General features: G+C 42.7%; 1 protein-coding gene across 1 annotated transcript in view; it reads left to right on the plus strand.

The window, feature by feature from the left end:
* The window catches only part of LOC311134025 (uncharacterized protein), a gene marked incomplete at its 3' end in the record, with an annotated part of 86,781 nt that overhangs the window by 37,284 nt on the left and 24,775 nt on the right, over window positions 1–24,722 (plus strand). The window contains exons 9-48 of the mRNA XM_084167639.1: window positions 1,442–1,618; window positions 1,932–2,014; window positions 2,274–2,322; window positions 2,469–2,558; window positions 2,845–2,946; window positions 5,826–5,897; window positions 6,059–6,145; window positions 6,329–6,478; window positions 6,681–6,800; window positions 6,952–7,128; window positions 7,472–7,557; window positions 7,805–7,853; window positions 8,018–8,107; window positions 10,664–10,759; window positions 10,942–11,013; window positions 12,019–12,105; window positions 12,225–12,371; window positions 12,518–12,627; window positions 12,739–12,940; window positions 13,465–13,641; window positions 15,971–16,053; window positions 16,257–16,305; window positions 16,434–16,523; window positions 16,751–16,846; window positions 17,052–17,123; window positions 17,207–17,293; window positions 17,477–17,623; window positions 17,770–17,879; window positions 18,029–18,230; window positions 18,788–18,964; window positions 21,294–21,376; window positions 21,580–21,628; window positions 21,757–21,846; window positions 22,074–22,169; window positions 22,375–22,446; window positions 22,530–22,616; window positions 22,800–22,946; window positions 23,093–23,202; window positions 23,354–23,555; window positions 24,113–24,289. Coding sequence (XP_084023765.1) covers window positions 1,442–1,618; window positions 1,932–2,014; window positions 2,274–2,322; window positions 2,469–2,558; window positions 2,845–2,946; window positions 5,826–5,897; window positions 6,059–6,145; window positions 6,329–6,478; window positions 6,681–6,800; window positions 6,952–7,128; window positions 7,472–7,557; window positions 7,805–7,853; window positions 8,018–8,107; window positions 10,664–10,759; window positions 10,942–11,013; window positions 12,019–12,105; window positions 12,225–12,371; window positions 12,518–12,627; window positions 12,739–12,940; window positions 13,465–13,641; window positions 15,971–16,053; window positions 16,257–16,305; window positions 16,434–16,523; window positions 16,751–16,846; window positions 17,052–17,123; window positions 17,207–17,293; window positions 17,477–17,623; window positions 17,770–17,879; window positions 18,029–18,230; window positions 18,788–18,964; window positions 21,294–21,376; window positions 21,580–21,628; window positions 21,757–21,846; window positions 22,074–22,169; window positions 22,375–22,446; window positions 22,530–22,616; window positions 22,800–22,946; window positions 23,093–23,202; window positions 23,354–23,555; window positions 24,113–24,289 — 4,449 coding nt within the window. The remainder of the gene's footprint in view (window positions 1–1,441; window positions 1,619–1,931; window positions 2,015–2,273; window positions 2,323–2,468; window positions 2,559–2,844; window positions 2,947–5,825; window positions 5,898–6,058; window positions 6,146–6,328; window positions 6,479–6,680; window positions 6,801–6,951; window positions 7,129–7,471; window positions 7,558–7,804; window positions 7,854–8,017; window positions 8,108–10,663; window positions 10,760–10,941; window positions 11,014–12,018; window positions 12,106–12,224; window positions 12,372–12,517; window positions 12,628–12,738; window positions 12,941–13,464; window positions 13,642–15,970; window positions 16,054–16,256; window positions 16,306–16,433; window positions 16,524–16,750; window positions 16,847–17,051; window positions 17,124–17,206; window positions 17,294–17,476; window positions 17,624–17,769; window positions 17,880–18,028; window positions 18,231–18,787; window positions 18,965–21,293; window positions 21,377–21,579; window positions 21,629–21,756; window positions 21,847–22,073; window positions 22,170–22,374; window positions 22,447–22,529; window positions 22,617–22,799; window positions 22,947–23,092; window positions 23,203–23,353; window positions 23,556–24,112; window positions 24,290–24,722) is intronic.

A 24,722-nucleotide genomic window follows, 5' to 3' on the forward strand; every position in this document is an offset into this window, starting at 1 on the left:
TTTACAGGCTCAAATAGCCGACCAATCAGCCTGTCACCAACCCTTCGTAAAGTTTGGGAAAACATTGTGTTTGAACAGATACAATGCTATTTTACAGTAAACAAACAGACTTTCAGCACGCTTATAGGGAAGGACATTCACCAAGCACAGCACTTACACAAATGACTGATAATTGACTGAGAGAAATTTATGATAAAAATAATGTGGGGGCTGTTTTGTTAGACTTCAGTGCGGCTATTGACATTATCGATCATAGTCTGCTGCTGGAAAAACGTATGTGTTATGGCTTTACACCCCCTGCTATATTGTGGATAAAGAGTTACCTGTCTAACAGAACACAGAGGGTGTTCTTTAATGGAAGCCTCTCCAAAATATTCCAGGTAGAATCAGGAATTCCCCAGGGCAGCTGTCTAGGCCCCTTACCTTTTTCAATCTTTACTAACGACATGCCACTAGCTTTGAGTAAAGCCAGTGTGTCTATGTATGCGGATGACTCAACACTATACATATCAGCTACAGCAACTACAGCGACTGAAATGACTGCAACACTTAACAAAGAGCTGCAGTTAGTTTCAGAATGGGTGGCAAGGAATAAGTTAGTCCTAAATATTTCAGAAATATTTGGGACAACTCATTCACTAAACCCTAAACCTCAACTAAATCTTGTAATAAATAACCCTGGATTGTAAACTGTTATGGTCAAAACATATTGATACAACAGTAGCTAAGATGGGGAGACGTCTGTCCATAAAAAAGCGCTACTCTACCTTCGTAACTGCACTATCAACAAGACAGGTCCTACAGGCCCTAGTTTTGTTGCACCTGGACTACTGTTCAGTCGTGTGGTCAGGTGCCACAAAGAGGTACTTAGGAAAATTGTAATTGGCTCAGAACAGGGCAGCACGGCTGGACCTTTGATGTACACAGAGAGCAGAGATGGTTGTCCTTCTGGAATGTTCTCCCATCTCCACAGAGGAACTCTGGAGCTCTGTCAGAGTGACCATCGGTTTTTTGGTCACCTCCTTGACCAAGGTCCTTCTCCCCCGATTGCTCAGTTTGGCCGGGCGGCCATCTTTAGGAAGAGTCTTGGTGGTTCCAAACTTCTTCCATTTAAGAATGATGGAGGCCACTGTGTTCTTGGGGACCTTCAATGCTGTAGAAATATTTTGGTACCCTTCCCCAGAACTGTTTCTCAACACAATCCTATCCTGGAGCTCTATGGCAATTCCTTCGACCTCATGGCTCTGACATGCACTGTCAACTGTGGGACCTTTTATAGACAGGTGTGTGCCTTATACACAATAGATCTTATACCAGTATCTCTCACTGCCTTCCTCTGAAATACTCCATTGTTCCCTCTCTCTCCGTTTCGGTCCCCTCTTCCCCCCTCTCTTTCTCTCTCTACCCCTCTCTCTCTCTCTCTGTCTCCCCCCTCTCTCAGGGTGTGGTGCGTATCCACCTCTTGGAGGCTGATGACCTGCCAGCGAAGGACAACTACATGAAGGGGGTGATAGCGGGGTTGTCTGACCCCTATGCTCTGTGTAGGGTGGGGCCTCAGACCTTCACCTCCCATGTTGTGGACAACACTGTCTGTCCCAAGTGGGGAGAGATGTACGAGGTGAGGGGGCCAGGAGCCGGAGGATTGTAAAATCACTCATTCCTCTGTCATTGAATGTCATTGCCACATATTAGTGTTGCATTTACTGTTGTCTTGATTTCCATATCTTTGTTTAGGAAGATAATGCATTACTTGGTAGAGAATGCATTGGTCCAGTAACGGAGTGGGGATTCCCCTATGTGTGTGTGTCTATTAAGGAAAATCCACTGCCAACTGAGTAATCATATACAGTACACAGCCACATTGTCTCCTCATTCAAGTCCTGTGTTTGTTGGTCCTCATGGTGTTGTGTATGTCCATGTGTGTGTGTCAGGTCATAGTCCATGAAGTACCAGGTCAGGAGCTGGAGGTGGAGGTGTATGACAAAGACCCAGACAAGGATGACTTTCTGGGGAGGTAGCTACATCTCTCAGCCTGCCTGCCCATGGGTTTCTGTGTGCCGCACTGCCACTTATTACAGTCTCCCTTGACCTTTCACCTCTGAGTCAAAAGGAGAAGGATATAAAGTATCCTAGTGTTTTAAATGTAGTGTTATCTTCTTATCCTTAAATACTAATGCTTCTCCTTTCCTTCTTTTTCTCCATCGTCTTGATTTCTCTCTGTTTTTGTTTATTTCTCTATTTGTCTCTCTCCCTCTCTTTCCATTGTCCTTCAGAATCAAGATAGATTTGGGTATCGTGAAGAAGTCCAAAGTTGTTGATGATGTGAGTTATTTGTATTATTGAATGTCTGATAAAGTTAGACATTTAACAAGATAACAATGTAACAAGATGACCCATTTAGAAGTAATGTCTATGCATCCCCCATTACGTTATCATCACAATCTGTATATTTATGCTTTGTTTCTCAGTGGTTCACCCTGAAAGAAACCAAGTCAGGACGGGTCCATTTCAGACTGGAGTGGTTGGTCTTGCTGCCCAATACGAAGCGACTGGAACAGGTCTGCATCCGTATCCTCCCTATCATAATATTCCTCCCGCAGTCAATGTGACAGGAATATGATGCTCTGGCTGTCTTGTATTGTTAAACATTGTGGTGACTGTGGACACTGGCAGTGAGCCCGTAGTGAAGGAATGTGCAGAATGAACCGTGCTTAGAGCTGAGTGCCTCTCCTCTCCTCTCCTCTCCTCTCCTCTCCTCTCCTCTCCTCTCCTCTCCTCTCCTCTCCTCTCCTCTCCTCTCCTCTCCTCTCCTCTCCTCTCCTCTCCTCTCCTCTCCTCCCCCAGGTTCTTCAGAGGAACGAGAGCATGACGGTGTCCAGTAAGACTTCTGACCCCCCCTCGGCAGCCATCTTGGCAGTGTATCTGGACAAGGCTGAAGCCCTTCCTGTGAGTCACCACACCTCATCAACCTCTCCCCCTCCTCTCTCAGCCCAAAGCTGCTTCCTGTCTGTGGCTGTGCTAGGGTACAGCTGTAACTGTCGTTAGGGTTCTTGTTACACAGTGTTGTTCCCTACCATCTGCCCTTGTTCACTTCCCATCACTGAGCTGAGATAATTGGATAGGTGTAAGGAATATCTCCACCTAGCTTTCAGGTAGGCTCGGTGGAGTTTCTGCCATGTTGCTTTCACCTATCCAGTCCTACTCAGTCTGTTAAGGGGAGTGAATGGGAGGTGAGGGGAGAGAACAACAGCCATAGTGGTGGTGTGTTCAGCTTTAGACTTCCTGAAACTGTTTGCACGCAGCTCTGTTGTTTCCTCTGTGTGTCAGGACACCTTTGATTTCTGTACTGTTTTTGGCAGTTGCCATGCAACATCTATGCCAGTGGTTACCAATCCTAGATCTATAGCGCTACAGAGTGTGCAGGCTTTTGTTACAAACCATATGTCTTAACTAATCTAATCTAATCATCAATCATTTGATTAGTTGAATCAGTTGTAGTGCTGAGAGATTAGTGCTTTTTGAGGTTGGTTCGGTTTCGGTTTGATTATGAAAACATAATCACAGTAATATTAAATAATGGCATAACAATGATTTTAGAGCTTTTTAATGGAAATTCCCAGGCCCGAAAATAGTGAAAATCAATAGAAAAATAGTTAGTTACTATGACATAATAAAATATTTCAGTTGTGTATATTACTTACATTTTATTTGATAACTTTATTATTTTTAATTCCTTAAAGTCACCAACTCATCTCTGCTCAGGCAGTAGTAGTCAGCCAGCCAGACCATCTTACCTATGTGCTCCCCATACTGTACTGTCTTTAGTCATCCTATTTAGCTAGGCTAGCCTTCCTGCCTAAGTATGCTGCAGAGCTGTCTGACTAAATCATTTTACTAGTTCTTCAAAGTAGATAAGGCATACTTTCACCAACTGTCTGTCCCTCTCATCGTTGTGTTGTGTACATTCCTCTCTCATGTGGTCTATGTGTAGGCCTATCAAACCTAACGTTGCAGGTGTAAAAATGTATCCGTCCAGAGATCTGTATATAATGACGAGATGCTCATGTCCCCGCCCTAACAATGGGAGTCATTGTCCCAAAGGCAGGAAGGCAGGCGACAAGTTAAGGTCCAAAATAAGCCCATAGAAACGCATTGGGCTTATTTTGGACAGATTTTGGCGAGAGTGAAACCTCTCGCTTCGCCTCTTCCTCTCTGATACGTCTCTGGCCGAGCCGGAAAAAACTGGCACAATGGATTATGGTCATTGTAGTTAATTACCACGTTTCTGAGCTGAACTAGGTTGAATATTTGCTTAATGAAAACTACAACTCCCTTCAGCCCAGCGTCCCTCAAAGTTCTTGACTTGATTTCTCGCATGAATGATTTGATTTCTCTCTAGAGAAACACCACGTTGGGCTCACAATTTTTTTTTACTGTACAGAACTAAAATATAAACGCAACATGCAACAATTTCAAAGATTTTACTGAGTTACAGTTCATATCAGGAAATCAAGTCAAGTTAAATAAATTCATTAGGCCCTAATCTATGGATTTCACATGACTGGTAATACAGATATGCATCTGTTGGTCAAAGATACCTTTAAAAAAAAGGTAGGGGCATGGATCAGAAAACCAGTCAGTATCTGGTGTGACCACCATTTGACTCATGCAGCACGACACATCTCCTTCGCATAGTGTTTATCAGGCTGTTGATTGTGGCCTGTGGAATATTGTCCCACTCCTCTTCAATGGCTGTGCGAAGTTGCTGGATATTGGCGGGAACTGGAACACGCTGTCGTACACGTCGATCCAGAGCATCCCAAACTGCTCAATGGGTGACATGTCTTGTGAGTATGCAGGCCATGGAAGAACTGGGACATTTTCAGCTTCCAGGAATTGTGTACAGATCCTTGCGACATGGGGCCGTGCATTATCATTCTGAAACATGAGGTGATGGCGGTGGATGAATGGCACAACAATGGGCCTCAGGATCTCGTCACGGTATCTCTGTGCATTCAAATTGCCATCGATAAAATGTAATTGTGTTCTTTGTCCGTAGCTTATGTCTGCCCATACCATAACCCCACCGCCACCATGGGGCACTCTGTTCACAACGTTGACATCAGCAAACCGCTCACCCACACGACGCCGTACACGTGGTCTGCGGTTGTGAGGCCGGTTGGACATACTGCCAAATTCTCTAAAACGACGTTGGATGCAGCTTATAGTAGAGAAATCAACATTAGATTCTCTGAAAACAGCTCTGGTGGACATTCCTGTAGTCAGCATGCCAATTGCCCGCTCCCTCAAAACTCGAGACATCTGTGGCATTGTGTTGTGTGACAGAATTGCACATTTTAGAGTGGCCTTTTATTGTCCCCTGCACAAGGTGCACCTGTGTAATGATCATGCTGTTTAATCAGCTTCTTGATATGCCACACCTGTCAGGTGGATGGATTATTTTGGCAAAGGTGAAATGCTCACTAACAGGGATGTAAACAAATTTATGCACAACATTAGAGAGAAAGAACGTTTTTGTGGGTATGGAAGATTTCTGCAATCTTATATTTCAGCTCATAAAACATGGGACCAACACTTTACATGTTTATAGATTTTTTCAGTGTACATGGAATTCAAGTAATTCAACCGACGTCGGTCAATTCGTTTTTTAATAACTGGAAATAAAATGAAATGTTGGTTAATCACTCAGCACTAATCGGTTGTGTTAGTGCTGGCCCGGAACAAAAACCCCTGTAGTGTTGTTAATGTTGGTTGTTTGTGTTGTGTCTTATATGTCAATGTGTGTTTGTATGTTTGTGTTTTAGATGAAGAAGGGCAATAAAGAACCCAGTCCCATGGTGCAGTTGTCTGTGCAGGACATCACACGAGAGAGCAGGGTAAGACTACCAGGGCAGTGACTTACTTATTCCATTCAGCTCCTATAGTGGAGAAAAGGACCAAACAGTGCTACCACAGTAGTAGACTATCATAACCCTTTGCTTTGAAGTCAAACTCCCTCCTATTTCACGCTCTCTATTTTCCTTCATGCTGCTTTTAGACCTGTTGGACGACCATCAACCCAAAGTGGGAGGATGCCTTCACCTTCTTTATCCCAGATCCACGCAAGCAGTCAATAGACATTCAGGTATCTTGATATTGTAACTCCATTCGATAACATGTTCTGCACCCATTTGTCATTATGTTCATTTAATGAATGATGCATTTCTGTCTGTGTGTCCTCGTAGCATTCTGTTCAATGACCACACTCTCTTTTCTCTGTGTGTATTCTTCAATGAACATTCTCACTATCCTCCCATGTCTGTCTCAGGTGAAGGACAATGATCGGATACAGACTCTAGGTAGCCTGTCCATCCCTCTGTCCCGCCTGCTGTCCAGCCCCAACCTGTCTCTGGACCAGTGGTTCCAGCTAGACAAATCTGGCCATGCCAGCCGCATCTACATCACCACGGTGCTCAGGGTAAGGACTGGTACCTCCTCTCAATCCCAACCTACAGTAAGGTTGATGCACATCTAAAACAATTGCTCAGTTTAGCCTGTGTAATGTATTATCCTCATTCTCTCTCTCTCTCTCTCTCTCTCTCTCTCTCTCTCTCTCTCTCTCTCTCTCTCTCTCTCTCTCTCTCTCGCTCTCTCTCTCTCTCTCTCTCTCTCTCTCTCAGGTGTTATGGTTGGATGAGGATAACATTCACACATCCTCTACAGAAGCAGCCAACCTAGCAGCAGGTCTCTCAAAGATACGCCCCCAACAGACTTCCCCTGACCCCAGCTTTGCCACAGAGGTAAATAATGCCATGTTTATGAGGACACAGCAATACACATGGACATACATTTTATTGTTTTCAATGTAGTTACAGTTAAACTAGGTGAAAGTGTGACTGCAATATTGAAGAATGTCAGTCTGTGATGAAGTAAAGTGTTTTGTTGTTTTAGGGGGTGCTGAGAATCCACCTTTTAGAGGGCCAAAATCTGGTCCCCAAGGACAACATGATGGGGGGCATGGTGAAGGGCAAAAGTGACCCCTATGTCAAGATCAACATTGGGGGTGAGACCTTTGAAAGCCGGGTCATCAATAGGAACCTCAACCCCACCTGGAACGAGATGTATGAGGTACGATATTACATAGTGGTCATGATTTTATTTGGTTGACCCAATAAGTCAAATCTTGTGAAATATAATCTTCATTTCAAATCAGATATTTTCAACAAAACAAAGAAAGCCATTGTTCAAAACGGACAATCATGCCACTGTAGGGTTATAATGAGTTCAAGGAGGCCTCTGCACTTCAGTAAACAGTAGAACCTTAGAATGAGTGCTCAACAACCAAGACAGCAGTCTAAAACTGAGGACTTGCCCATTATTTTGAGGAAAATATTAGGTGACCTCAAAATGTTTCCAGTTTTAGTATGTAGAATACTGCCCTTACTGAAGCTGTTGTTGTGTTGTCTCCCAGGTGGTTCTGACCACGCTGCCTGGCCAGGAGCTGCATGTAGAGCTGTTTGATAAGGACATGGACATGAAGGATGACTTCATGGGCAGGTATGCAGGCTGTGACCCAAATGGCACCCTAGTCTATATATAGTGCACTACTTTAGGGTGCCATTTTGGATGTAGCTGGAGTCTCTGGGAGCAAGATAGATTTATATCTGTGGTGACTTTGGTGCCCCCTTGGGCAGGGACATGTAACTAGTCCCACAGATTTATATTTGCTCCATATTACATTTGTTTGTACAGTAGTTGGCTCTCTAAGTTGTTTGCTCTCTGATAGTGATATGTACTGTTACAGGTTGAAGATCAGTCTGAAGGATATCATCACCTCTCAATACACTGACCAGGTGAGATCTACATGCCTGCATGGGAGTTAACATGCCTACATACTCTAATTTAAACAAACCAATCACTGCACTGAATGTTGAACTTTACCATCCTATGTGAAAGCTATTTAGTTACCCTGTTTCAATGGTAGGCTACACTGTGAGTTGTTGTCTCTCTGTTCCAGTGGTACACTCTGAATGATGTGAAGTCAGGTCGTCTTCACCTGGTACTGGAGTGGGTACCAACAGTATCACAACCAGACAGACTGGATCAGGTCAGTCCTATTCTTCCAGTTTTAAATTCACCCCCCAAATATTTGCAGTATTAAACAGTAGAGTAATACATCCTTATTCACATACAGTGCATTCGGAAAATATTCAGACCCCTTCACTTTTTCCACATTTTGTTAGGTTACAGCCTTATTCATCAATCTACACACAATACCTCATAATGACAAAGCGAAAACAGGTTTTTAGAAATGTTTGCAAATGTATTACAAATAAATAACAGAAATACCTTATTTACATAAGTATTCAGACTTTGCTATGAGACTCAGGTGCATCCTGTTTCCATTGATCATCCTTGAGATGTTTCTACAACTTGATTGGAGTGCAGCTGTGGTAAATTCAATTGATTGGGCATGATTTGGAAAGGCACACACCTGTCTATATAAGGTCCCACATTTGACAGTGCATTTCAGAACAAAAACCAACCCATGAGGTTGAAGGAATTGTCCATAGAGCTCCGAGACAGGATTGTGTTGAGGCACAGATCTGGGGAAGGGTACCAAAACATTTCTGCAGCATTGAAGGTCCCCAAGAACACAGTGGCCTCCATCATTCTTAAATGGAAGAAGTTTGGAACCAGCAAGACTCATCCTAGAGCTGGCCGCCCAGCCAAACTGAGCAATCAGGGGAGAAGGGCCTAGGTCAGGGAGGTGACCAAGAACCTGATGGTCAACCCGATGGTGACCAAGAACCCTAGGACAACCATCTCTGCAGCACTCCACCAATCAGGGTAGAGTGGCCAGACGGAAGCCACTCCTCAGTAAAAGACACATGACAGCCCGCTTGGAGTTTGCCAAAAGGCACCCAAAGGACTCTCAGACCATGAGAAACAAGATTCTCTGGTCTGATGAAACCAAGATTGAACTCTTTGGCATGAATGCCAAGCATCACGTCTGGAGGAAACCTGGCACCATCCCTACAGTGAAGCATGGTGGTGGCAGCATCATGCTGTGGGTATGTTTTTCAGCGGCAGGGACTGGGAGACTAGTCAGGATCGAAGGAAAGATGAACTGAGCAAAGTACAGAGAGATCCTTGATGAAAACCTGCTCCAGAACTCTCAGGACCTGAGACTGGGCTGAAGGTTCACATTCCATTAGGACAACGACCCTAAGCACACAGCCAAGACAACGCAGGAGTGGCTTCGGGGCAAGTCTCTGAATGTCCTTGAGTGGCCCAGCCAGAGCCCTGACTTGAACCCGATCGAACATCTCTGGAGAGACCTGAAAATAGCTGTGCAGCAACGCTCCCCATCCAACCTGACAGAGCTTGAGAGGATCTGCAGAGAAGAATGAGAGAAACTCCCCAAATACAGGTGTGCCAAGCTTGTAGCGTCATACCCAAGAAGACTAAAGGCTTTAATCGCTGCCAAAGGTGCTTCAACAAAGTACTGAGTAAAGGGTCTGAATACTTATGTAAATGTAAATATTTCAGGTTTTTATTTTTTATAAATGTGCAAAAACCTGTTTTTGCTTTGTCATTATGGGGTATTATGTGTAGATTGATAAGGGAATAAAAACAATTAATCAATTTTAGAATAAGGCTGTAATGTAACAAAATGTGGAAAAAGTCAAGGGGTCTGAATACTCTCCGAATGCACTGTAGTTTAGGAGTTTATTAAGGAGATCATGTTGAGATCATAGAATCTGTTTAGCAAATGATACCTGAGTACAAAACATAAGCAACTGAACAAAAATATAAACGCAACATGTAAAGTGTTGGTCCAATGTTTCATGAGCTGAATTATTTTTTTTTTTCTTATTTCTCATAAATTCTGTGCACAAATGTGTTTATATCCCTGTTAGTGAGCATTTCTCCTTTGCCAAGATAATCCAACCACCTGACAGGTGTGGCATATCAAGTAGCTGATTAAAAAGCATGATCATTACACAGGTGCACCTTGTGCTGGAGACAATAAAAGGCCACTTTAAAATGTGCAGTTTTGTCACACGACACAATGCCACAGATGTCTCAAGTTTTGAGGGAGCGTGCAATTGGCACACCTGACTGCAGGAATGTCCACCAGAGCTGTTGCCAGATAATTGAATGTTCATTTCTCTACCATAAGCTGACTCCAATGTTGTTTTAGAGAATTTGGTAGTAGGTCCAACCGGCCTCACAATCGCATTCCACGTGTAACCACGCCAGCCCAGGACCTTCACATCCGGCTTCTTCACCTGTGGGATTGTCTCAGGGGGGGTGAGGGGGGCTCTGGTGCTGAAGAGTATTTCTGTCTGTAATAAAGCACTTTTGTAGGGAAAAATGCTGGGCGAGGCTCCCCAGTGGGTGGGCCTGGCTGCCAAGTGGGTGGCCCACCCATGGCTGCACTCCTGCCCAGTCATGTGAAATCCATAGATTACGGCCTAATTTATGATTTAAATTGAATGATTTCCTTATATGAACTGTAACTCAGTACAAATTTTGAAATTGTTGCATGTTGTGTTTATGTTTTTGTTCAGTATAATAGGCAGAATAAAACAGTAGAGTAATGCATCCTGAAACACAGTGCCATACAGTCCCACTGACCTGTTTCCATTTCCCTCAGGTGCTCCAGTTCCAGTCCAGGCAGTCCTACCACAACAAGGCCTTTCCATCCATGGCTCTACTGTTTGTGTTTGTGGAGAGGGCTGACGGCCTACCTGTGCGTCTAATCTTCCTCTTTCTCAGTTTGGAATGGATCTCATGACTTTGTGTGCAGGGCTTATGATAATGATATTATGTTTAGAGGACTAATTATATTTTGCATATGAACCAGGTGTTTATTTCTGTGCACATCTAGTGTGTGTGTGTTTTGAATGTTTGTTTATTGTGGTGTGTTTCTAGCTGAAGAAGAGTGGGAAGGAGCCAAAAGTGGGAGCTGAACTTGTTGTGGGGGGGACCTCCCATAAAACGACGGTGAGACAGATAACCCATTCAATGTGTCCTGTTTAAAATTGATATATGACACTGTAAAACCATTCAATGTGTCCTTAAAGAGGGACTGCCCCTAAAAAGCAAATAATTTTTTTGACTACAAAGTGTAAATAGGAAAGTTTTGTTCATAAAGTCAGTCTCGTCCAAAACTGAGATTTGTGTGATGATAGGGAAAAAATTGTATATCACGGAATTAAGGGTACTGTAACAGTTTTCTGTGGGTTGGGATTATTTATTTTAATCCTGCCCACAGCTGGCAGCACTCAAGTAATCATCGATTACACAAAATACCTTTTGTGGTTAAAATCCAATGTACCAAAAAAATATATATATATTACATGGGTTTCCATCGCATTTTCAACTCTACTGATGGTTATATAGCTAGTGTGCCCACTCTGGTCTTGGCACGTGCGCTGTAGCCAACAACTCGCAGATACAGTGCGGGTATAGCCTACATGATGAGATTATTATGGACAAAATAGCAAGATAATTTTTATTTGTCAAACGGCAGCCAAGCATCAATGATCATGTCACCAGAATAAGACTCTAGATATTTATTGGAAAGGAGCATCAAGCTCATCACCTTGCAATTTCACCACCCTGTGAAGTTCATCATAACTTATTTAATCTGTAGCCTAATGAACTGCATACTTTCCCGATAAGTCGTAGTGGGAGGACCACACAACATGTCATAGTGTTACTCCAAGTTTACTTTGAAATGATGGTTATTATATCAATATATGCGCATAAAAGCATTTCCACCTTCATTTTACGCATAAATCATTTGACCAACAAAAAGATCCCACCTTGTCTAACGTATTTTGATTTGTGGACATTTGCTAAGTTTACCAACAAATGTTCTGTTTCCGTCAGGCCTGTCATTACATTTGTTATCTGACATGTACTTTACTCGCATAAAAAGGTTGGATGGAAACCTGGTTTATGTCAGTGAATTACAGCCCTTACCTCCTTTCTATCTTTCTTAAGGTGTGTGATCGCACCATCTCACCCCAGTGGGACGAGCCTTTTTACTTCCTGGTTCATGACCCCAGAGAGGAGATCCTCATAGTGAAGGTATGTTACTTTTTAGATAAGAGCTTAAAGATGTGTGCTTTTATAAAAGGGTGTTATACTCTTCAAACAATTACATTACGCGGTCATCCATCCATCTTCCATTTTCTCTTCTACTCTAGTTGTCTCACAGTTGGACATTGCCTATTGGTTCTCTGGTGGTACCAATGAGAGAGCTGCTGTCACAACCAGATCTGGTCCTGGATCAGTGGCTGAGTCTTGATGGAGCCTCACCTGACAGTCAGATTCTACTGAGGGCTGAACTCAAGGTGAGACAGACTCTTGCACTTACAGTTCTCTAGAAACGCTAGCTTACTCTGAAGGAGTCACTTTAGACGTGTATTGATTCAATGCATGATGTTTTGTAATAAGGTTATATGGTAGTGTTGTTATTAAATGTGTTGTTCTACTACAGGTGCTGTGTCCCAAGAAGTGTGAGATTGATGTGGAGAGGGCAGATCAACCCAGAGCTCGAGCCGCCTCCACTGCTGAACAGAGACTGGAGAGAGAGACAGTGCAGCAGAGGTAGAACAAATGAGGGTGTACTAATACACACACACACACACACACACACACACACACACACACACACACACGATTAACCAATTTCTCTGTTCTTCCACCATGTCTGCTCAGGATTAGTTCAGTGGACACTCCCAGTGCTCCAGCCCCCAGCTCTCCCTATATCCCAGCACCAGTACCAGAGCCAGAGGAGGCTAAGAGGGTAACAGCTACTGAGATGGTAGCTGAGAAGGTACCTGAGGAGGTCACTGAGGAACCCAGTCTTCCTGAAATACTCCCCAGACACACCAACCCTGAGCCCACCTTTGGCTCTGAGGTGAGATGCAGTGTGCCAGTGTAGGCCATTATTACTTTTTTTTTGGTATTTAGTATCAAATCAGATGTATTTATGAACCCATTTTAGATCAGCACGTCACAAAGTGCTTATACAGAAAAGTAAGCATTGCAGATGTAAAAGCACAGTGGCTAGGAAAAACTCCCTAGAAAGGCAGGAGCCTATGAAGAAACCTAGAGAGGAACCAGGCTCTGAGGGGTGGCCAGTCCTTTTCTGGCTTTGCCAGGTGGAGATTATAAGAGTACATGGCCATTAAGGCCAGATTGTTCTTCAAGATGTGCAAATGTTCGTAGATGACCAGCAGGGTCAAATAATAATCACAGTGGTTGTAGAGGGTGCAACAGGTCAGTACCTCAGGAGTAAATGTCAGTTAGCTTTTCATAACCGAGCAGTACCATTTACTGTGTGAACAAGATATTTCATACTATATACAGTACTGTGTGAATCAAGTATTTCATGCTACACTGCTGTATTTTGTGCAGTCTTTTTACTAGTGTTTTTTTTAGGGGGTGCTGAGAATTCACCTACTGGAGGCCCAGAATCTAATCGCCAAAGACAACCTGATGGGGGGCCTGAAGAAGGGCAAGAGTGACCCCTACGTCAAGATCAACATCGGAGGAGTCAGGTTTAAGAGTCATGTGATCAAGGAGAACCTCAACCCTACCTGGAACGAGATGTATGAGGTATGGTGGTATACAGTATCAATATTTGACATGTCAACCATCAATCCTGTCTAACAGAATATCGAATAAAGCCAAAGTGACAATATTGCAATTTATTTGTAATTAATAATGCTGATAGTACTGAATAGCAACAGATAAAGAATACGATGATGAGTAAGAAGAAGAAATAGAAAGCAGATAAGATATATTTGGTTGCAAGGATTTGGGGGGAGGGCTGTAATGATTCCATCAGTCTTCTAAAACACCAGAGCTGAAAAATAAAACAACAAATGGGGAGAAGTGTTAAGGGTAAATTAGAATGGATACAGTGTACTTTCACATAGCTGAGGTACAACAACTAGCCTGATTACAGTTGATGCATTCACTTAACTCCATTAGTAGAGTCCACAAGTGACAATTTTGACCCAAAACCCGATCTTAAATTCAAAGATGCACTATGTAGAAGTCGCTCTGCCATTTCCTGCGTGAAAAAATTCGAACAGTTTGCCTAATTTCAGTTTATGTGACAAAACAAGCAAGTATAGTATGAAGAATCATTGTACCATCTAAACCGCTGTGAAATATATTTTCCATAACCAAAAATATTGTATTTTGAGCTTGTTAAGAAGCTAAGATTTAAAGTGTTTTTATTTTATTTTATAGAAACAGATCTTGCCTCTCTTACGTCAGCAGGAAGCAGATTGTGCAGTCATTCTTTCTATCTGTTCTTGATTATGGTGATACTATTTATCAATGTGCAGCTGCCACTACTCTTAAACCCCTGGATGCCGTTTATCATAGCGCCCTTCGTTTTATCACAGGAGACAGTATTATTACTCATCACTGCATTCTTTACCAAAAGGTTGGCTGGACCTCTATAAAGTCACGTAGATCACATCATTACGCTAGTTTTGTTTACAAAGCCCTGCTCCATAAGCTTCAGACTTACCTAACATCACTGTTAAAGATTTTAAATTACAAGTTATCAAACTCGTTCACGGAGTTGGTTAACTTTGGAGACTCCTTTGGTGTCTACAGAGTTAGGTAAATCAGCCTTTAATTTCCTTGCACCCTATGTTTGGAATAATCGCAAAAAGACGTTTCGATTGGATGTTTTGAATTCCCTAGGGCAAATCAGACAGTTGACAGAGGAATTTTATAATGAAGAATGTGTTTGTTTTAATTGACTGTGTTTTGTATTCTTAATGTGTGTTTAATGTGTAAATTGTCTATATTTATGTTTTTTCGATACATGCCTGTTGTATGTGCTTGTTTTTGTATTATGCAGGGCTTATTTGTAAAAGAGACTTAAGTCTCAATATGACTTCCTTGTTAAAATAAAGGTAAATAATAAAATAATAACTTTCAGCTGTTTGAAGCTGGTGTACAAAACCGAAAGTAAAAGACGCAAAAACAACACTTAAGAACGGGAAGCATAGAAATAGCACACATAGAACTGATCTACGGCCTCTTAGACTTGCTTTCAATGAGAATGATAGATCTATAACTCACATTTCTATGTGAATTTAGTCGGATCGCCCAAAGAGTTACATAATGCCACTTTAACTATCCCATTAATCCAGCCGAGCAGTCATCTGCACTTGCTTTTGTCCTTCTTTGGAGACTGGCTTCCCTCCTCTTTGGAACTTGACTCGCTCTCTTCATCACTGAGGGAAGAACAATCTGCCATGAGGGACTTCTTTGGGTTGCTCTTCAGCTGATCGAAGTGCATCCTGTGCTGGGCATTGAGTGCCTCTTCCAGGGCCTTACGTTTGACTGCCTCTTCGTCCTCAAGGAGCCTCTGCGTAGCCACCTGGATATCTATGTAAAGGATGATTCTACTTTTCTAGGTCACCTCCGCATCCACACGCTCATTGTAATCCATTTTGATATCTAGAATCTCCCACTCAGGAGTGATCACAAGCTCCAGGGCTTGCTCTGTGATAGGGGCTAGGGCATTTGTTTCAGGTAACTCCCAAGCAACCTAGTGTACCAACTTTAGAATTAACCCCAGCTCTGGCCATAAGTCTACGCAACATTGTATTCTGATGTTACTCAACCTTGTTATGTCTGCCATTTCTCACCTGTTTTCAACTTTAACTCTCTGCATTCGCTGTAGTCTCTCTTTATCTAACTGTGGGCTTTGTCTGTGGAAAGTCTGGAAACTGTTCTTTGTGGAATTATGTTTCATGCAATCTATTGCTTTCTGATGAATAGGAGTAGAAATGTGAATATTCATTTGAAGTATTTATGACATTTTGTCTGTCAACGACTGTCATGAGTCCTGCTCTATAGGTTTACTTATAGTTTCCTCTCTAAGTGTTACCGTTATTGTGATGTTTGTCCCCAGACGGTGATGACCCCACAGTCAGGTCAGGAGGTCCAGGTAGAGCTGTATGATAAAGACATGGACAAGGATGACTTCCTGGGCAGGTGAGAGGAACTGCTTTTGCGTTCCAAATGGCACCCTATGCCGTATATAGTGTACTACTTTTGACACTAATTAGTGCACTATGTAGAGAATAGTATTCCATTTGGGACGCAAATAAGTTGGGTCCTGTACTTTTTGTTAGCCATGTTGTTCTTTGTCAAAATGTTGTGTGTTTTCTGACTGTATTTTTCCCTCTTGTGTACAGGTGTAACATCAGTATGAGAGACATCATACACTCCCAGTATACAGACCAGGTAAGGTTTACATGTCTCTCTCTGCTCTTGTACTAAATCATTTACATCGGTAGTCGGTACACTCATCTGTATAATGTGTGTATTAGTTTTAGTACACTGTCTGATGGGTGTTTTCTTGTCTCTTGCAGTGGTACACTCTGAATGATGTGAAGTCAGGTCGTCTTCACCTGGTACTGGAGTGGGTACCAACAGTATCACAACCAGACAGATTGGATCAGGTCAGTTCTACTTCTCTCCTCTCTGTGTCGACAATTTATATATTTTTCACACCTCCCCGCCCCTCTCCATAGATTTCCAGTGTTACTTTTGCCCTATCCTCACCTCTCCCTATCTCAGTACCACTTCTCCCCATCTCTCTCTCATTCTATTACTAGTTTCTAACCTTTTTACCACCTGTTTCGATGTTATTGCAATGTGATTGAACTAATTTCTCCCCATGTTCCAGGTGCTGCAGCTGCAGTCTCTCCAGTCCTACCAGAACAAGGCTGTTCCCTCTGCTGCTCTGCTCTTCATCTACATGGACAGAGCCCACTCACTGCCTGTGAGTCACCTTTCACCACTCACCAGTTCAGCTCTGGCACTGAGCTATTTTGAACTTTTGAACTCTGGCTTCAGGTTGATGTCTAGTTTTGGCAGCTGTGTTGATGTATTATGCATAAATGTTGATATGTTTGATTTTTTTTGAATTGCTCACAGTCAGTGTTTGGTTTTGACTGTTGTATTGTGTGGTCTCTGTGTGTTTCTAGTTGAAGAAGAGTGGGAAGGAGCCAAAGGCTGGAGCTGAGCTTGTTCTGGGGGAGACAACCTACAGAACCAAGGTGAAATATAGTACCCTTAGAGCTGAAATGCAAGACTTGTAACAGGATCTGCCGTGAAAGTCAACTTCTCTGTCTCTCTGAAGGTGTGTGAACGTACCAACTCCCCCCAGTGGGAAGAGGCTTTCTACTTCCTGGTTCGTGACCCCAGAGAGGAGATTCTCATAGTGAAGGTGAGAGTTCAGTCTGCTTCAGGATGGAGTCGCTAAACATGGATAATGTTTAATTGAAACATAATGTCACTCACTGTAAACATCTTGCACAGTCACTGGTAAATGTAATTCATCCACACAAATCTCCCATTCTACCCTTTTCTCTTTTCCTTTCTAATTCACTCTTTATTTATCTTTCTCTAGCTGTCCAGTGCTTGGGATCAGGCGATGGGTTCTCTGGTGGTACCAGTCAGAGAGCTGCTGTCACAACCAGATCTGGTCCTGGATCAGTGGCTGAGTCTAGATGGAGCCTCACCCTACAGTCAGATTCTACTGAGGGCTGAACTCAAGGTGAGACAGACTCTTGCACTTACAGTTCTCTAGAAACGCTAGCTTACTCTGAAGGAGTCACTTTAGACGTGTATTGATTCAATGCATGATGTTTTGTAATAAGGTTATATGGTGGTGTTGTTATTAAATGTGTTGTTCTACTACAGGTGCTGTGTCCCAAGAAGTGTGAGATTGATGTGGAGAGGGCAGATCAACCCAGAGCTCGAGCCACCTCCGCTGCTGAACAGAGACTGGAGAGAGAGACAGTGCAGCAGAGGTAGAACAAATGAGGGTGTACTAATACACACACGCACACACACACACACACACACACACACACACACACACACACACACACACACACACACACACACACACACACACACGATTAACCAATTTCTCTGTTCTTCCACCATGTCTGCTCAGGTCTAGTTCAGTGGACACTCCCAGTGCTCCAGCCCCCAGCTCTCCCTATATCCCAGCACCAGTACCAGAGCCAGAGGAGGCTAAGAGGGTAACAGCTACTGAGATGGTAGCTGAGAAGGTACCTGAGGAGGTCACTGAGGAACCCAGTCTTCCTGAAATACTCCCCAGACACACCAACCCTGAGCCCACCTTTGGCTCTGAGGTGAGATGCAGTGTGCCAGTGTAGGCCATTATTACAATTATTTTTCTTTTTGAGGTATATAGTATCAAATCAAATGTATATATAAAGCCCTTTTTACATCAGCAGATGTCACAAAGTGCTTATACAGAAACCCAGCCTAAACCCCCAAAAAGCAGGCAATACAGTTGTAGAAGCACAGTGGGCTAAGAAAAACTCCCTAGAAAGGCAGGAGCCTAGGATGAAACCTAGAGAGGAACCAGGCTCTGAGGGGTGGCCAGTCGTTTTATGGCTGTGCCAGGTGGAGATTATACGAGTACATGGCCATTAAGGCCAGATTGTTCTTCAAGATGTTCAAACGTTCATAGATGACCAGCAAGGTCAAATAATAATCACAGTGGTTGTAGAGGGTGCAACAGGTCAGTACCTCAGGAGTAAATGTCAGTTAGCTTTTCATAACCGAGCAGTACCATTTACTGTGTGAATAAGATATTTCATACTATATACAGTACTGTGTGAGTCAGGTATTTCATGCTACACTGCTGTATTTTGTGCAGTCTTTTTACTAGTGTTTTTTTTAGGGGGTGCTGAGAATCCACCTACTGGAGGCCCAGAATCTAATCGCCATGGACAACCTGATGGGGGGCCTGAAGAAGGGCAAGAGTGACCCCTACGTCAAGATCAACATCGGAGGAGTCAGGTTTAAGAGTCATGTGATCAAGGAGAACCTCAACCCTACCTGGAACGAGATGTATGAGGTATGGTGGTATACAGTATCAATATTTGGCATGTCAACCATCAATCCTGTCTAACAGAATATCGAATAAAGCCAAAGTGACAATATTGCAATTTATTTGTAATTAATAATGCTGATAGTACTGAATAGCAACAGATAAAGAATACGATGATGAGTAAGAAGAAGAAATAGAAAGCAGATAAGATATATTTGGTTGCAAGGATTTGGGGGGAGGGCTGTAATGATTCCATCAGTCTTCTAAAACACCAGAGCTGAAAAATAGAACAACAAATGGGGAGAAGTGTTAAGGGTAAATTAGAATGGATACAGTGTACTTTCACATAGCTGAGGTACAACAACTAGCCTGATTACAGTTGATGCATTCACTTAACTCCATTAGTAGAGTCCACAAGTGACAATTTTGACCCAAAACCCGATCTTAAATTCAAAGATGCACTATGTAGAAGTCTCTCTGCCATTTCCTGCGTGAAAAAATTTGAACAGTTTGCCTAATTTCAGTTTATGTGACAAAACAAGCAAGTATAGTATAAAGAATCATTGTACCATCTAAACCGCTGTGAAATATATTTTCCATAACCAAAAATATTGTATTTTGAGCTTGTTAAGAAGCTAAGATTTAAAGTGTTTTTATTTTATTTTATAGAAACAGATCTTGCCTCTCTTACGTCAGCAGGAAGCAGATTGTGCAGTCATTCTTTCTATCTGTTCTTGATTATGGTGATACTATTTATCAATGTGCAGCTGCCACTACTCTTAAACCCCTGGATGCCGTTTATCATAGCGCCCTTCGTTTTATCACAGGAGACAGTATTATTACTCATCACTGCATTCTTTACCAAAAGGTTGGCTGGACCTCTATAAAGTCACGTAGATCACATCATTACGCTAGTTTTGTTTACAAAGCCCTGCTCCATAAGCTTCAGACTTACCTAACATCACTGTTAAGATTTTAAATTACAAGTTATCAAACTCGTTCACGGAGTTGGTTAACTTTGGAGACTCCTTTGGTGTCTACAGAGTTAGGTAAATCGGCCTTTAATTTCCTTGCACCCTATGTTTGGAATAATCGCAAAAAGACGTTTCGATTGGATGTTTTGAATTCCCTAGGGCAAATCAGACAGCTGACAGAGGAATTTTTATAATGAAGAATGTGTTTGTTTTAATTGACTGTGTTTTGTATTCTTAATGTGTGTTTAATGTGTAAATTGTCTATATTTATGTTTTTTCGATACATGCCTGTTGTATGTGCTTGTTTTTGTATTATGCAGGGCTCATTTGTAAAAGAGACTTAAGTCTCAATATGACTTCCTTGTTAACATAAAGGTAAATAATAAAATAATAACTTTCAGCTGTTTGAAGCTGGTGTACAAAACCGAAAGTAAAAGACGCAAAAACAAAACTTAAGAACGGGAAGCATAGAAATAGCGCACATAGAACTGATCTACGGCCTCTTAGACTTGCTTTCAATGAGAATGATAGATCTATAACTCACATTTCTATGTGAATTTAGTCGGATCGCCCAAAGAGTTACATAATGCCACTTTAACTATCCCATTAATCCAGCCGAGCAGTCATCTGCACTTGCTTTTGTCCTTCTTTGGAGACTGGCTTCCCTCCTCTTTGGAACTTGACTCGCTCTCTTCATCACTGAGGGAAGAACAATCTGCCATGAGGGACTTCTTTGGGTTGCTCTTCAGCTGATCGAAGTGCATCCTGTGCTGGGCATTGAGTGCCTCTTCCAGGGCCTTACGTTTGACTGCCTCTTCCTCCTCAAGGAGCCTCTGCGTAGCCACCTGGATATCTATGTAAAGGATGATTCTACTTTTCTAGGTCACCTCCGCATCCACACGCTCATTGTAATCCATTTTGATATCTAGAATCTCCCACTCAGGAGTGATCACAAGCTCCAGGGCTTGCTCTGTGATAGGGGCTAGGGCATTTGTTTCAGGTAACTCCCAAGCAACCTAGTGTACCAACTTTAGAATTAACCCCAGCTCTGGCCATAAGTCTACGCAACATTGTATTCTGATGTTACTCAACCTTGTTATGTCTGCCATTTCTCACCTGTTTTCAACTTTAACTCTCTGCATTCGCTGTAGTCTCTCTTTATCTAACTGTGGGCTTTGTCTGTGGAAAGTCTGGAAACTGTTCTTTGTGGAATTATGTTTCATGCAATCTATTGCTTTCTGATGAATAGGAGTAGAAATGTGAATATTCATTTGAAGTATTTATGACATTTTGTCTGTCAACGACTGTCATGACTCCTGCTCTATAGGTTTACTTATAGTTTCCTCTCTAAGTGTTACCGTCATTGTGATGTTTGTCCCCAGACGGTGATGACCCCACAGTCAGGTCAGGAGGTCCAGGTAGAGCTGTATGATAAAGACATGGACAAGGATGACTTCCTGGGCAGGTGAGAGGAACTGCTTTTGCGTTCCAAATGGCACCCTATGCCGTATATAGTGTACTACTTTTGACACTAATTAGTGCACTATGTAGAGAATAGTATTCCATTTGGGACGCAAATAAGTTGGGTCCTGTACTTTTTGTTAGCCATGTTGTTCTTTGTCAAAATGTTGTGTGTTTTCTGACTGTATTTTTCCCTCTTGTGTACAGGTGTAACATCAGTATGAGAGACATCATACACTCCCAGTATACAGACCAGGTAAGGTTTACATGTCTCTCTCTGCTCTTGTACTAAATCATTTACATCGGTAGTCGGTACACTCATCTGTATAATGTGTGTATTAGTTTTAGTACACTGTCTGATGGGTGTTTTCTTGTCTCTTGCAGTGGTACACTCTGAATGATGTGAAGTCAGGTCGTCTTCACCTGGTACTGGAGTGGGTACCAACAGTATCACAACCAGACAGATTGGATCAGGTCAGTTCTACTTCTCTCCTCTCTGTGTCGACAATTTATATATTTTTCACACCTCCCCGCCCCTCTCCATAGATTTCCAGTGTTACTTTTGCCCTATCCTCACCTCTCCCTATCTCAGTACCACTTCTCCCCATCTCTCTCTCATTCTATTACTAGTTTCTAACCTTTTTACCACCTGTTTCGATGTTATTGCAATGTGATTGAACTAATTTCTCCCCATGTTCCAGGTGCTGCAGCTGCAGTCTCTCCAGTCCTACCAGAACAAGGCTGTTCCCTCTGCTGCTCTGCTCTTCATCTACATGGACAGAGCCCACTCACTGCCTGTGAGTCACCTTTCACCATTCACCAGTTCACCTCTGGCACTGAGCTATTTTGAACTTTTGAACTCTGGCTTCAGGTTGATGTCTAGTTTTGGCAGCTGTGTTGATGTATTATGCATAAATGTTGATATGTTTGATTTTTTTTTAATTGCTCACAGTCAGTGTTTGGTTTTGACTGTTGTATTGTGTGGTCTCTGTGTGTTTCTAGTTGAAGAAGAGTGGGAAGGAGCCAAAGGCTGGAGCTGAGCTTGTTCTGGGGGAGACAACCTACAGAACCAAGGTGAAATATAGTACCCTTAGAGCTGAAATGCAAGACTTGTAACAGGATCTGCCGTGAAAGTCAACTTCTCTGTCTCTCTGAAGGTGTGTGAACGTACCAACTCCCCCCAGTGGGAAGAGGCTTTCTACTTCCTGGTTCGTGACCCCAGAGAGGAGATTCTCATAGTGAAGGTGAGAGTTCAGTCTGCTTCAGGATGGAGTCGCTAAACATGGATAATGTTTAATCGAAACATAATGTCACTCACTGTAAACATCTTGCACAGTCACTGGTAAATGTAATTCATCCACACAAATCTCCCATTCTACCCTTTTCTCTTTTCCTTTCTAATTCACTCTTTATTTATCTTTCTCTAGCTGTCCAGTGCTTGGGATCAGGCGATGGGTTCTCTGGTGGTACCAGTCAGAGAGCTGCTGTCACAACCAGATCTGGTCCTGGATCAGTGGCTGAGTCTAGATGGAGCCTCACCCTACAGTCAGATTCTACTGAGGGCTGAACTCAAGGTGAGACAGACTCTTGCACTTACAGTTCTCTAGAAACGCTAGCTTACTCTGAAGGAGTCACTTTAGACGTGTATTGATTCAATGCATGATGTTTTGTAATAAGGTTATATGGTGGTGTTGTTATTAAATGTGTTGTTCTACTACAGGTGCTGTGTCCCAAGAAGTGTGAGATTGATGTGGAGAGGGCAGATCAACCCAGAGCTCGAGCCACCTCCACTGCTGAACAGATACTGGAGAGAGAGACAGTGCAGCAGAGGTAGAACAAATGAGGGTGTACTAATACACACACGCACACACACACACACACACACACACACACACACACACACACACACACACACACACACACACACACACACACACACACATTTAACCAATTTCTCTGTTCTTCCACCATGTCTGCTCAGGTCTAGTTCAGTGGACACTCCCAGTGCTCCAGCCCCCAGCTCTCCCTATATCCCAGCACCAGTACCAGAGCCAGAGGAGGCTAAGAGGGTAACAGCTACTGAGATGGTAGCTGAGAAGGTACCTGAGGAGGTCACTGAGGAACCCAGTCTTCCTGAAATACTCCCCAGACACACCAACCCTGAGCCCACCTTTGGCTCTGAGGTGAGATGCAGTGTGCCAGTGTAGGCCATTATTACAATTATTTTTCTTTTTGAGGTATATAGTATCAAATCAAATGTATATATAAAGCCCTTTTTACATCAGCAGATGTCACAAAGTGCTTATACAGAAACCCAGCCTAAACCCCCAAAAAGCAGGCAATACAGTTGTAGAAGCACAGTGGGCTAAGAAAAACTCCCTAGAAAGGCAGGAGCCTAGGATGAAACCTAGAGAGGAACCAGGCTCTGAGGGGTGGCCAGTCGTTTTATGGCTGTGCCAGGTGGAGATTATACGAGTACATGGCCATTAAGGCCAGATTGTTCTTCAAGATGTTCAAACGTTCATAGATGACCAGCAAGGTCAAATAATAATCACAGTGGTTGTAGAGGGTGCAACAGGTCAGTACCTCAGGAGTAAATGTCAGTTAGCTTTTCATAACCGAGCAGTACCATTTACTGTGTGAATAAGATATTTCATACTATATACAGTACTGTGTGAGTCAGGTATTTCATGCTACACTGCTGTATTTTGTGCAGTCTTTTTACTAGTGTTTTTTTTAGGGGGTGCTGAGAATCCACCTACTGGAGGCCCAGAATCTAATCGCCATGGACAACCTGATGGGGGGCCTGAAGAAGGGCAAGAGTGACCCCTACGTCAAGATCAACATCGGAGGAGTCAGGTTTAAGAGTCATGTGATCAAGGAGAACCTCAACCCTACCTGGAACGAGATGTATGAGGTATGGTGGTATACAGTATCAATATTTGGCATGTCAACCATCAATCCTGTCTAACAGAATATCGAATAAAGCCAAAGTGACAATATTGCAATTTATTTGTAATTAATAATGCTGATAGTACTGAATAGCAACAGATAAAGAATACGATGATGAGTAAGAAGAAGAAATAGAAAGCAGATAAGATATATTTGGTTGCAAGGATTTGGGGGGAGGGCTGTAATGATTCCATCAGTCTTCTAAAACACCAGAGCTGAAAAATAGAACAACAAATGGGGAGAAGTGTTAAGGGTAAATTAGAATGGATACAGTGTACTTTCACATAGCTGAGGTACAACAACTAGCCTGATTACAGTTGATGCATTCACTTAACTCCATTAGTAGAGTCCACAAGTGACAATTTTGACCCAAAACCCGATCTTAAATTAAAAGATGC

The sequence above is a fragment of the Coregonus lavaretus genome, assembly GCF_964263955.1.
Source record: "Coregonus lavaretus genome assembly, chromosome: 8".
NCBI lineage: Eukaryota > Metazoa > Chordata > Actinopteri > Salmoniformes > Salmonidae > Coregonus > Coregonus lavaretus.